Source organism: Rhinoraja longicauda, chromosome 1 (genome assembly GCF_053455715.1).
Source record: "Rhinoraja longicauda isolate Sanriku21f chromosome 1, sRhiLon1.1, whole genome shotgun sequence".
Classification (NCBI taxonomy): domain Eukaryota; kingdom Metazoa; phylum Chordata; class Chondrichthyes; order Rajiformes; family Arhynchobatidae; genus Rhinoraja; species Rhinoraja longicauda.
Window position 1 is genome coordinate 1611449 of NC_135953.1, and position 13942 is coordinate 1625390.

A 13942-nucleotide genomic window follows, 5' to 3' on the forward strand; every position below is an offset into this window, starting at 1 on the left:
GAGTCGCAGGAGACAACCAGCGGCTTGCTGCTGTCATAGTGCGTCTGAACTTTGGACGATTTCAGGCTTTGCTTATCTTGTGTGAACGCATTCCGCTGAGCTGGTCCCCAGTGCCATCAAACCGTTTTACGCAGCAGTTGATGAAGCGGTTTTGAGCATGGTTGTGAGATTAGGCAGAAATTTGCCGTAATAGTTCAGCATCACAAGGAATGCCTTCAGTTCTCTGACGTTCTTCGGTTCAGCCAGCTCATCGATGGCTTTGACTTGTTCATCCACTGGCTGCAGCCCTTCAGCACTCACCTTATGGCCCAGGTATTGGACTTCATTGACGAGAAAGATGCATTTTTCCCGTTTCAGTCGTAGGCCTGCATCTTGGAGCCTGCGGAGGACTTGTTCGAGGTTGTCGAGGTGTTCTTCCTCAGAACTACCTGCGACGAGCAGATCGTCCAGATACACAGCAACTCCAGAAATCCCCGCCAGAAGATTGTCCATCGTACGCTGAAATACAGCCGGTGCTGTTGAAATGCCAAACGGCATTCTGGTGTATTGGAACAAACCGCCATGGGTATTTATTGTCACCAGTTCACGGCATCTGGACGACAAAACAACTGCTGGTAAGTGTGCGACAGGTAAGTGTGCGACAGGTAAGTGTGCGACAGGTCAAGTTTGGTGAACTGCTTCCCCTTCACCAGCTTCGTAAACAACTCATCAATCCGAGGTATCGGATACGTATCAGATCGATCTGCTGTATTCACCGTTAACCTGTAATCTCCGCAGATTCTCACGCTACTGTCTGCCTTGTCAATGGAGACAATCGGTGCCGCCCATTTCGAGTGTTGAACGGGTTCTATGATTTTCTCCTCCTGTAGACGATCTAATTCGCGATCAACGCGATCACGACGGGCCAGCGGCACTGGTCGAGCCTTGATGAATTTCGGTGGTACGGCCGGGTCGATGTAGATGTCGACTTCGACGCCCTTGAGCGTCCCGAGTTCTGCTTTGAAGAGGTCACTGTATTTGGAGAGGAGGCTCTGCAGACGGTCGTTCACGTTGACCTGGTTCACCTCCTGCCAGTTGAGTCACAGAACTTTCACCCAATCACGGCCAAGTAGGCGTGGTCCCGTCCCCTTCGCTACCAGCAGCTTGAGCGTTGCTGTTTGTTGGTTGTGAGAGACGGGCACCGAACATTCTCCCAACAATCCCACTTTGTCTCCAGTGTCAGTACGGAGAACCACGGTGCTATCACGAAGGCGTAACCTTTCACCTTTTCCCCACTGGTCCTTCCACGTCTCTTCAATGATAAGCGTAACTCCAGCTCCGGTGTCGATTTGCATGGGGATTGTCTTTCCCCCCACACACATGTCCACAGTGAAAGGAGTAACTTTCTTCTTCTCACTTTCAGTATGATAAAGACCATACACATCACCTTCCTCGGTCAGTTGGTGGCTTTTATCCGTTTTTCCAGCTGACTGCTTTTTCTGCTGTTTTTTCCTTCCACTCTGAGCATTTTTTCCCACTCGACTTGCACACCCGTGAGAAATGTCCTTTGTTCCCACAGTTGCAACACTCCACCTGTTTCGCTGGACAGTCGTTCAGGTCAGCGTGGGGAGAGCCACCACAGCGATAACACAAAGACCCTCTTATGGTTCCCCACTTGGGCTGGCCACTGTGAGGCCCCCTTGATTTCGCGATTATATTTATCGCTTCGCTGGGCTTTTGTTTCCCGTCACGGAGATCAGCCGTGTTGCGGTCTGCCGTCTCCATAGCGGTGGCGATACCGAGTGCCTTGTCGAAATCCAGCGTGGCTTCCGACAATAATCGACGCTGAATGCGGCCATCATCAATCCCACACACCAAACGATCACGTAACGTTCATTGAGATTCGAACCATAAGCACAATGTTCAGTGAGGTGATGTAACTCGGCCACATAATCAGTAACTGACTCACCCGGTTGACAATGACGAGAGTTGAATTTGTAACGCTGGACGATGACCCACGGTTTCGGGACCTTGTGATTCGTAACTGTTGACACCATCTCAGAATATTCAACTTGCCCAGGTTTCTGTGGAGCAAGTAAACTCGAGATGAGTCTGTACGTTGGTCCTCCACACACGGAAAGCACGATAGCCCTCTTCTTTCCCGCATCTGTAATGTCGTTGGCTAGGAAGTAATGTTCAATGCGCTCGGCGTACTGCACCCAGTCGCCATGTGCAACATCAAATTCCCTATTGAGCCAAAAATAGCCATGGTAGCCACAATAACAAGTCACCAGGCGAAACTTCAAAACAAGTTTATCCTCGTCGGCAATTAATAATACGTTCTACTCAGTATCATTCTCAAAAGCACGCATTGAGTGGGAGACCAAAACAGGACACGTCTGGACACAAGATCGCCATTTTAACTCTCTGTGTATTTTCGCAATGTGTAGGAAGGAATGGCAGATGCTGGTTTACACCGAAGATAGACACAAAAAGCTGGAGTAACTCAGCGGGACAGGCAGCATCTCTAGAGAGAAGGAACGGGTGACTTTTCAGATCATGATCTGAAAGGTCTCTGACCGAAACGTCACCTATCCATGTTCTCCACAGATGCTGCCTGACCCGCTGAGTTACTCCAGCACTCTGTGTCTAATTTCTGTTTTATTTTGTGTCTGTGCCTATCTGAGTAAAGCAGGTGCAGGGTACAGGGGTCGTACAGATGCAGGGTACAGGGGGTCGTACAGATGCAAGGTACAGGGGTCGTACAGATGCAGGGTACAGGGGTCGTAGAGATGCAGGGTACAGGGGGCGTGCAGATGCAGGGTACAGGGGTCGTACAGATGCAGGGTACAGGGGTCGTACAGATGCAGGGTACAGGGGTCGTGCAGATGCAGGGTACAGGGGTCGTACAGATGCAGGGTACAGGGTCGTACAGATGCAGGGTACAGGGGTCGTACAGATGCAGGGTACAGGGGTCGTACAGAAGCCCCTCCTACGGGGAAGGGGGGAAATGAAGGGAGCAAGAAGCGGGGGGTAGGGTGGGGTGGTGCGGGGCCGGTGACCCTGCAGCTGACCCCTGACCTTTGATGGCGACGCGGGTGTCCTTCATGGAGGAAAGCAGCTGCTCCAGCTTCTGATCCGAGGCCAGGTTCTGTATCTCACTCACGTGGTGCTCCTCAAACACCACCGGCACCTCCCCAGCCTGGGGACACGGGGGGTCAACAACGCACACACTCCACACCCACCCACATCACCCACCCACCCACCCACCCCCTTCACCAGCCCACCCCACACCCACTCACTCACAGACCCACACCACCCACCCACACACCCCCCCTCACCAGCCCAACCCACCCACCCACCCCACACCCACTCACTCACTCACCCACACCACCCAACCACACACCCACACCACCCAACCACACACCAAACCCCACACCCATTCACACCCACCCCACACCCACCCACCACACCCAACCACACACCCCCACCCACCCACCCCACACCCACTCACTCGCCCAACCACCCACCCCTCACCCAGATCCCCCGCAATGGGACCCTCCCCCCCATTACCTGGAAGACCTCTTTGACGGCGTGCATCAGTTCCGGTCCCACCCCGTCCCCTGGGATCATGGTGACCCGGGGTAACGCCCGGCTGCCCTGCCCACGGCCGGCACGCTCAGCTGGGGGGGGGGGGGGGAGGGGGGGGGGAACAGCAGGGGGGAGGAGAGCGGGGGGGGGTGGGGGAGTGCGGTGGGGGGGGAAGAGCAGGGGGGGAAGAGCGGGGGGGGAGAGCGGGGGGGAGGAGAGCCGAGGGGGAGGAGAGCGGAGGGGGAGGAGAGCGGAGGGGGAGGAGAGCGGAGGGGGAGGAGAGCGGGGGGGAGGAGAGCGGAGGGGGAGGAGAGCGGAGGGGGAGGAGAGCGGGGGGGGGGGAGGAGAGCGGGGGGGGGAGGAGAGCGGAGGGGGGAGGAGAGCGGAGGGGGAGGAGAGCGGAGGGGGAGGAGAGCGGAGGGGGAGGAGAGCGGAGGGGGAGGAGAGCAGGGGGGGGAAGAGCGGGGGGAAGAGCGGGGGGGGAGGAGAGCGGAGGGGGAGGAGAGCGGGGGGGGAAGAGCCGGGGGGGCGAAGAGCGGGGGGGGAGGAGAGCGGAGGGGGAGGAGAGCGGAGGGGGAGGAGAGCGGGGGGGAGGAGAGCGGGGGGGAGGAGAGCGGGGGGGGGAAGAGCCGGGGGGGGGAAGAGCGGGGGGGGAGGAGAGCGGAGGGGGAAGAGCGGGTGGGGAAGAGCCGGGGGGAGGAGAGCGGAGGGGGAGAGCGGGTGGGGAAGAGCCGGGGGGAGGAGAGCGGAGGGGGAGGAGAGCGGGGGGAAGAGTGATTAGCACACAGCGCAGGAACGAGCTGATCTGCTCACCCCATTACTGCAGGGATGAGGACGCTGTACAGCACAGGAACAGGCCCTTTGGCCCACAATGTGGTTAAACACCTCCTCTGCCTGCACGTGATTCATATCCCTCCGTTCCCTGCATGTCCATGTAAACAGCCTCTTAAACCACTATCGTATCTGCCTCCACCACCACCCCTGGCAGTGCCTGTGACCAAAAACCTGCCCCCCAGCAAGGGATTCAAGGAGAGATAGCTGAATGGACAGCAAACTGGCTCCATGGAAGGAAGAGGGTGATGGTGGAAGGTTGCTTCTCAGACTGGAGGCCTGTGACTAGTGGTGTGCCTCAGGGCTCGGTGCTGGCCCGTTACTGTTTGTCATCTACATCAATGATATGGATGAGAACACACAGGGCAAGATTAGCAAGTTTGCTGATGATACAAAAGTTAGTGGTTTTGCAGATAGTGAAGATGGTTGTGAACGATTGCAGCAGGATCTGGATCGATTGGCCAGGTGGGCGGAGGAATGGTTGATGGAATTTAGTACAGAGAATTGTGAGGAGGTGCATTTTGGGACGTCGAACAAGGGCAGGACCTGCACAGTAAAGGGTGGGTCGCTGGGAAGTGTTGTAGAGCAGAGGGATCTAGGAGTGCAGGTGCATGGTTCCTTGAAGGTCAAGTTGCAGGTAGATAAGGTGGTCAAAAAGGCTCTTGGCACTTTGGCCTTCATCAGTCAGAGTTTTGAGTATAGAAGTTGGGAGGTCATGTTACAGTTGTCTAAGGCGTTGGTGAGACGGCATTTAGAATATTGTTGTTCAGTTCTGGACACCATGTTATTGGAAAGATGCTGTTAAGTAGGAAAGGGTGCAGAGAAGATTTATGAGGATGTTGCCAGGACTCCATTGGAGCGCAGGAGGATGAGGGGTGATCCTTAGGATTTTCTTTAACCAGAGGGTGGTGAATCTGTGGAACTCATTGCCACAGAAGGCTGTGGAGGCCAAGTCAATCAGTATTGTGGAAATTGGCAGGTTCTTGATTAGTAAGGATGTCAACGGTGGGAGGGAGAATGGGGTTGAGAGGGAAAGATTCAGCCATGATTGAATGGCAGAGTATTCAATGCGCCAAATGGCATAATTGTGCTCCTATGTCTAATGACCCCATGGAATGATTGGGTCATATTATTCCAGAACCAGGGGCCACAGTCTAAGAATAAAGGGAAGGCCATTTAAAACTGAGATGAGAAAAAAAACTTTTTCACCCAGAGAGTTGTGAATTTGTGGAATTCTCTGCCTCAGACGGCAGTGGAGGCCAATTCACTGGATGAATTTAAAAGAGTTAGAGCTCTAGGGGCTAGCAGAATCAAGGGATATGGGGAGAAGGCAGGCACGGGTTACTGATTGTGGATGATTGGTCATGATCACAATGAATGGTGGTGCTGGTTCGAAGGACTAAATGGCCTCCTCCTGCACCTATTTTTCTATGTTTCTATTGGGCGGCACGGTAGCGCAGCGGTAGAGTTGCTGCTTTACAGCGAATGCAGCGCCGGAGACTCAGGTTCGATCCTGACTACGGGTGCTGCACTGTAAGGAGTTTGTACGTTCTCCCCGTGACCTGCGTGGGTTTTCTCCGAGATCTTCGGTTTCCTCCCACACTCCAAAGACGTACAGGTATGTAGGTTAATTGGCTGGGTAAATGTAAAAAAAAATTAAAAAATTGTCCCTAGTGGGTGTAGGATAGTGTTAATGTACGGGGATCGCTTGGGCGGCACGGACTTGGTGGGCCGAAAGGGCCTGTTTCCGGCTGTATATATATGATATGATGATATGATATGATATTACACAGCTTCGAAAAATCAAAGACTAGAGAATGTAGCTTTAAGGTGAGAGGGGCAAAGTTTAAGGAGATGTGTGGGGCAAGTTTTATTTTTACAGGGAGGGGGTTGGGGCCTGGAACCCACTGCCAGGGATGGACGTGGAGCAGATATGATAGTGGTGTTTAAGAGACATTTGGACAGGCGCATGGATAGCAGGGAATGGAGGGGTTATGGATCAGGTGCAGGCAGATCCAGTATCATGTTCTGCACAGACATTGTAGGCTGAAGGGCCTGTCCTGTGTTGTACTCTTCCGTGTAGAAAGGAACTGCAGATGTTGGTTTAAACCGAAGGTAGACACAAAATGTTGGAGTAACTCAGCGGACAGGCAGCATCTCTGGAGAGAAGGAATGGGCGATGTTTCGGGTCGAGACCCTTCTTCTAAAGCGTCACCCATTCCTTCTCTCCAGAGATGCTGACTGTCCCGCTGAGTTACTCCAGCATTTTGTGTCTACCTTCTGTTCTGTTGTGTGTTGGATGTAGCCCAGTCCATCGTACTGATCAAATTCCCCTCCACTGATTCTATCTTGGGGGGCAAATCGTCTTTATGGAGACCGGAGCACCCGGAGAAAGCCACACGGTCATGGGGTGAACGTGCAAACTCCACACAGACAGCAGCTGTAGTCGGGATTGAAGCCGGATCTGTGGCAGCGTGAGGCAGCAACACCACCGCTGTGCCGGGCATGAGACGTGAATTGGCCAAGATAGACTGGCAATTGATACTTAAAGGGTTGACGGTGGATATGCAATGGAAGGCATTTAAAGATCGCATGGATGAACTACAACAATTGTTCATCCCAGTTTGGCAAAAGAACAAACCAGGAAAGGTAGTGCATCCGTGACTAACAAGGGAAATCAAGTAGTATTAAAACAAAAGATGAAGCGTACAAATTAGCCAGAAAAAGTATCATACCAGAGGACTGGGAGAAATTCAGAGTTCAGCAGAGGAAGACAAAGGGCTTAATTAGGAAAGGGGAAAATAGATTATGAGAGAAAACTGGCAGGGAACATAAAAACTGACTGCAAAATCTTTTATAGATATGTGAAGAGAAAAAGACTAGTTAAGACAAATGTAGGTCCCTTGCAGTCGGAAACAGGTGAATTGATCATGGGGAACAAGGACATGGCAGACCAATTGAACAACTACTTTGGTTCTGTCTTCACTAAGGAAGACATAAACAATCTGCCAGAAATAGCAGGGGACCGGGGGGTCTAATGAGATGGAGGAACTGAGGGAAATCCAGGTTAGTCGGGAAGTGGTGTTAGGTAAATTAAATGGATTAAAGGCAGATAAATCCCAGGGCCAGATAGGCTGCATCCCAGAGTGCTAAAGGAAGTAGCCTCAGAAATAGCGGATGCATTCGTGATAATTTTTCAAAACTCTTTAGATTCTGGAGTAGTTCCTAAGGATTGGAGGGTAGCTAATGTAACCCCACTTTTTAAAAAGGGAGGGAGAGAGAAAACAGGGAATTATAGACCAGTTAGCCTAACATCGGTAGTGGGGAAAATGCTAGAGTCAGTTATTAAAGATGTGGTAGCATCACATTTGGAAAGTGGTGAAATCATCGGACAAAGTCAGCATGGATTTATGAAAGGCAAATCATGTCTGACGAATCTTATAGAATTTTTCGAGGATGTATCTAGTAGAGTGGATCAGGGAGAGCCAGTCGATGTGTTATATCTGGACTTTCAGAAGGCCTTCGACAAGGTCCCACATAGGAGATTGGTGTACAAACTTAAAGCACACGGTATTGGGGGTTCAGTGTTGAGGTGGATAGAGAATTGGTTGGCGGACAGGAAGCAAAGAGTAGGAATAAACGGGTCCTTTTCGGAATGGCAGGCAGTGACTAGTGGGGTACCGCAAGGCTCAGTGCTGGGACCCAGTTATTTACAATATATATTAATGATTTGGACGAGGGAATTGAATGCAACGTCTCTAAGTTTGCGGATGACACGAAGCTGGGTGGCAGTGTTAGCTGTGAGGAGGACGCTAGGAGGCTGCAGAGTGACTTGGATAGATAGGCGAGTGGGCAAATGCATGGCAGATGCAATATAATGTGGATAAATGTGAGGTTATCCACTTTGGCGGCAAGACAGGAAAGCAGAGTATTACCTGAATGGTGGCCAATTAGGAAAAGGGGAGCTGCAACGTGACCTGGGTGTCATGGTGCACCAGTCATTGAAAGCAAGCGTGCAGGTGCAGCAGGCACTGAAGAAAGCGAATGGTATGTTAGCATGCATAGCAGAGGATTTGAGTTTAGGAGCAGGGAGGTTCTGCTGCAGTTGTACAGGGCCTTGGTGAGACCGCACCTGGAGTATTGTGTACAGTTTTGGTCTCCTAATCTGAGGAAAGACGTTCTTGCCTTAGAGGGAGTACAGAGAAGGTTCACCAGATTGATCCCTGGGATGGCAGGACATTCATATGAATGACTAGGCTTATACCTCGCTGGAATTTAGAAGACTGAGGGGGGATCTTATAGAAACATATAAAAATTCTTAAGGGGTTGGAGAGGCTAGATGCGGGAAGATTGTTCCCGATGTTGGGGAAGTTCAGAACCAGGGGTCACAGCTTAAGGATAAGGGGGAAGTCTTTTAGGGACCGAGATGAGAAAACATTTCTTCACACAGAGAGTGGTGAGTCTGTGGAATTCTCTGCCACAGAAGGTAGTTGAGGCCAGTTCATTGGCTATATTAAGAGGGAGTTAGATGTGGCCCTTGTGGCTAAAGGGATCAGGGGGGTATGGAGAGAAGGCAGGTACAGGTTACTGAGCTGGATGATCAGCCATGATCATATTGAATGGAGGTGCAGGCTCGAAGGGCCGAATGGCCTACTCCTCCACCTATTTTCTATGTTTCTATGTTTCTATGTTTCTATGTTTCTATGTTTCTATGTGCCACCCAGTGTCTGCCAGCACCCACTCGCCCTTCGGCCCATGCTGGCCAAGGTCATCAACTTCCCCCCCACACCCCCCACCCACACACACAGACACAGTGCCAGACCCTCCACATCTCCCAACCTCCCCTCACCCCGTCTCCCACATCGCGAGATAACCACATGAGACGTTTGCACAGTAATCAACCAGAACCTCCCCACCCCCTCCCCCCCTCCCCCCCCCCCCCCTCCCCCCCTCATCCCCACCCCTCCCCCCTCATCCCCCCCTCCCCCCTCATCCCCACCCCCTCCCCCCTCATCCCCCCCCTCTCCCTTCATCCCCCCCTCCCCCCCTCATCCCCCCCCCTCTCCCTTCATCCCCCCCTCCCCCCTCATCCCCCCCCTCTCCCTTCATCCCCCCCTCCCCCCTCATCCCCCCCTCCCCCCTCCCCCCTCATCCCCCCCCTCCCCCCCTCATCCCCACCCCCTCCCCCCTCATCCCCCCCTCCCCCCTCATCCCCTCCCCCCTCCCCCCTCATCCCCCCCTCCCCCCTCATCCCCTCCCCCCTCATCCCCCCCTCCCCCCTCATCCCCACCCCCTCCCCCCTCATCCCCCCCTCCCCCCTTCATCCCCCCCCTCCCCCCTCATCCCCTCCCCCCTCATCCCCCCCTCATCCCCCCTCATCCCCCCCTCCCCCCTCATCCCCCCCCTCCCCCCTCATCCCCCCCTCATCCCCATCCCCTCTCCAGCCCTTATCCTCCCTTCACTCTCTCCCCCTCTCTCTCTCTCTCTCTCACCCGCCGTGTCACTGCTCTCAGCGCCGCCGCCATCACGCTGCGGACCGCACTTGTGTGACACAGAGTCCGGGGCGGGGAAATGTGTGACACAGAGTCCGGGGTGGGGGGGATGTGTGACACAGAGTCCGGGGTGGGGGAATGTGTGACACAGAGTCCGGGGTGGGGGAATGTGTGACACAGAGTCTGCGGCGGGGGATGTGTGACACAGAGTCCGGGGCGGGGAAATGTGTGACACAGAGTCCGGGGTGGGGGGGGGATGTGTGACACAGAGTCCGGGCCGGGGGGAAATGTGTGACACAGAGTCCGGGGCGGGGGAATGTGTGACACAGAGTCCGGGGCGGGGGAATGTGTGACACAGAGTCCGGGGCGGGGGAATGTGTGACACAGAGTCCGGGGCGGGGGGGAATGTGTGACACAGAGTCCGGGGCGGGGGAATGTGTGACACAGAGTCCGGGGCGGGGGGGGAATGTGTGACACAGAGTCCGGGGCAGGGGAAAGGGGATTATGTTACACAGAATCTGGGGCGGGGGGGGGGGGGGCTGTGTGACAAAGAGTCCGGGGCAGGGTGGGGGAGGGGGATTGTGTTACACAGAGTCCCGGGTGGGGGGGCGGGGGGGCGGGGGGGGGCAGGGGGGGCAGTGTTAAACAGGATCCAGGGCGGGGGGGGGGGGGGGGGGGTACTGTGTTACAGCAGAGGCTGATGTCCCACCGCACCAGTGCATGATGTACCTGACACCATCACCGATCAAGTCCAGTAAAGTCACCACACATTTCCTTTTTAAAATTTCTTTTCCTCCACTTTGTTCTTTTGATACAACTTGAGGTGGCCGGACAACAATACTGAATCTACTCCTCTAACTACTGGTGGTAAAATCAAACACACACACCCGATTAGGAGCCACATTGTTGACAGTCATCCCGTGTATTATCCTGCGGACTATGTGAGTTGTAAGAAGGAATTTTGTGCCATACCTGTACCCTCTATCTGACATTACTCAGATAGGCACAGACACAAAAATAAAACAGCACCTAGATCAGTGGTGAGTCCATCGAACAAGTCGATTTATTGAAGGCCTTACCAATGTGCATCAGGAAATAGTCTGAGACAACCCAAACTGTTTCAACAATTCATAGTACCTACAGCATTTTTATATCCTCATGACATAATGGTTACTTGTGGAGCTGAAATAAATCATCATTGATCAATGTCTCTGTAACCTTTCATCTTTGTCTTTCCCCAGAGTTAACTGTAACCTTATGTTTCTTGTTATCTCTCTCCCATATATTTAACAAATAGATACCATAGCTGTCAATGTCCCTGTCGAGAGAATTGATGGAGTCAACTTGTTAAAAGAGATTATTCGTTAACCTTTGCGAGGTTTGCCTGCTGAACACAGTAACAAAGAGCAGGTGTAATCTGAAGATTGCAACAGATAAGAAGCTATACAGAACTGCAAAGGACTCTCCCACCCTCAATAGATAAGGAACCCTGCTTTTCAGCATAATCCCAATGGTATGAACACTGAATTCTCCAATTTAAGGTTTAATTCTACAGCACTCTGTGAAACGTCACCTATCCATGTTCTCCACAGATGCTGCCTGACCCGCTGAGTTACTCCTGCACTCTGTGAAACGTCACCTATGCATGTTCCCCAGAGATGCTGCCTGACCCGCTGAGTTACTCCAGCATTTTGTGTCTGTTTGGACAGATTTGCATTGTTTTCTCTGGACCATCACAGGTTGAAGGTCTTGGTAGAAGTATGTGAAATTAAGAGAGGCATAGATAAGGTGGATATTCAGAACCTTTTCCACACAATGGAAACATCAAGGAAATATCTAGAGGCCATAGGTTTCAGGGGAGAGGGGCAAAGTTTAAAGTCGTTGTGCAGGGCAAGTGTTTTACACTGGGGGTGTTGAGTGCGTGGAACGTGTTGCTGGGGTGAAACTGGAGGCAGATATGATTGTGGCATTTAGGAGTAATTGATGGCACAGGGATATCCAGGGACTGGAGAGATATGGATTATGTGCAAGCAGATAACAGTTGGTCTTGGCATCATGTTCACACAGACATTGAGAGCCAAAGGGTCTGATTCCACCAGTCCTGCCTTGTTCCCGGTCGTACTCCTGCCCACTCTGTCCACTGAACCTGACTTCATTGCCTTCCACACCAACATCCAGCCTCTCACCTGCTTCACTCCTGCATTAGATCCTTAGTTACTCCATTAGTTTAAACCCTCCCGAGTAGCACTAGCAACCCACCAGGATATTGGTCCCCCTCCAGTTCAGATGCAACCCGTCTCTCTTGTACAGGTCACCTCTGCCCCAGAACAGATCCCAATGGTACAAACCTGAGTCCCTGCCCCATGCACCAACTCCTCAGCCACACATTCACCTGTTCTAACCTCCTCTTCCTACCTTTACTACCATGTAGCATCATCTGGAGATTACTATCCTGCGTCCAACTTTTTAACCTTTTGCCTAACTCCTGTACTCGTTCTGCAGGATCTCATCCCTTTACCTACCGATGTTATTTGGGTATGGGGATGGCTACAGGGGAGACCTGCACTGCCTACTCCTATTCCTGCTGCTCACCCATCTACTCTCTGCCTGTAACTGAGACGTGACTTGCTCTCGAAGGATGAGGAGGGATCTTATTGAAACATATAAGATAATTAGGGGATTGGACACATTAGAGGCAGGAAACATGTTCCCAATGTTGGGGGAGTCCAGAACAAGGGGCCACAGTTTAAGAATAAGGGGTAGGCCATTTAGAACGGAGATGAGGAAGAACTTTTTCAGTCAGAGAGTGGTGAAGGTGTGGAATTCTCTGCCTCAGAAGGCAGTGGAGGCCAGTTCGTTGGATGCTTTCAAGAGTGAGCTGGATAGAGCTCTTAAGGATAGCGGAGTGAGGGGGTATGGGGAGAAGGCAGGAACGGGGTACTGATTGAGAGTGATCAGCCATGATCGCATTGAATGGCGGTGCTGGCTCGAAGGGCTGAATGGCCTACTCCTGCACCTATTGTCTATTGTCTATTGTCTCCATAGTTCGATGCTTCACCGTGGATTGTCACTATTGTCGTGGTGGAGAAGCTTGTGTGGTCGTGAGATGCTGAGAGCGATGCTGTCTGGAGCTACGCTCCTGGAAGGGTCACCCATGGCGGTAAGGTTGAGGGGGAAGTCCCTGACAAAGAGCAATCCAACCAAGACGTCAACGGTGGAACTGGCGGAGGATGACGGCTGACTTTAGTGGAGCGTCACAATGGCTGGGAAGGCGGATGAAGGCTGCAGCAGAAAAGGGTCCCCGGTTGTCTTGGACTCCATGCAACTGGATCCTGACCCAGATCTGTCACGGACCGTGTGGTGGCTGTCTGTGCACCAGTCTCCCCACGTTAAACAAAGTCACGCACAGGCGTCCTCTATGGAGAGGACAGTCATACTTGCTTCCAGTGACCGCTGATGATGATGAGTTGGATGCATTGAGTTTAAGAATCAGGAAGTCATGACGCAACTTTATAGAACTTTGGTCCAGCCACATTTGGAGTATTGCATGCAGTTCTGGTCACCCCATAACTGGAAGGATGTGGAGGCTTTGGAAAGGCTGCAGACGAGGTTCACCAAGACGCCTGGATTAGAGGATTTCAGCTACAGGGAAAGGTTGGCTAGACTTGGATTGTTTTCTCTGGAACGTCAGAGGTTGGGGGAGATGTTTAAAGATGTGGGACCTTTTTACACAGAGGATGGTGAGTGAGTGGAATTCACTCACTCTCAATTCACTCACTGGTGGAGGCCACATCCTGACTGTAAAACATCACAAAGCACAGTGGCTGATGAACCAGCTCCTTCCTTCATGTGTCTCAGACAAGTGAGTGGTTGCTTCAGGTTCTCAGTGACCTCTGCCCAGATTGTGCCTTGGTTTTACTGAGAGTTTCAGCACTTTCAGTTCCACCCGACCCCAACCACATCCTTGGCTTTTTGGATCGTGAAACCGTGAAACCATGTGACTGTTGGCATCATGGAAAAATAGGTGCTGAGTTCGTAACTTGGTCCCT

The 13942-nt window shown here is 52.5% G+C and overlaps 1 protein-coding gene across 1 annotated transcript in view; it reads right to left on the bottom strand.

Annotated features, from left to right (window-relative positions):
- The window catches only part of LOC144598262 (isocitrate dehydrogenase [NAD] subunit beta, mitochondrial-like), a 25158-nt gene extending 15232 nt beyond the window's left edge, over positions 1–9926 (bottom strand). The window contains 4 exon segments of the mRNA XM_078408195.1: positions 3035–3181; positions 3553–3621; positions 3624–3662; positions 9894–9926. Coding sequence (XP_078264321.1) covers positions 3035–3181; positions 3553–3621; positions 3624–3662; positions 9894–9926 — 288 coding nt within the window.
- Between the last annotated feature and the right edge of the window lie 4016 nt (positions 9927–13942).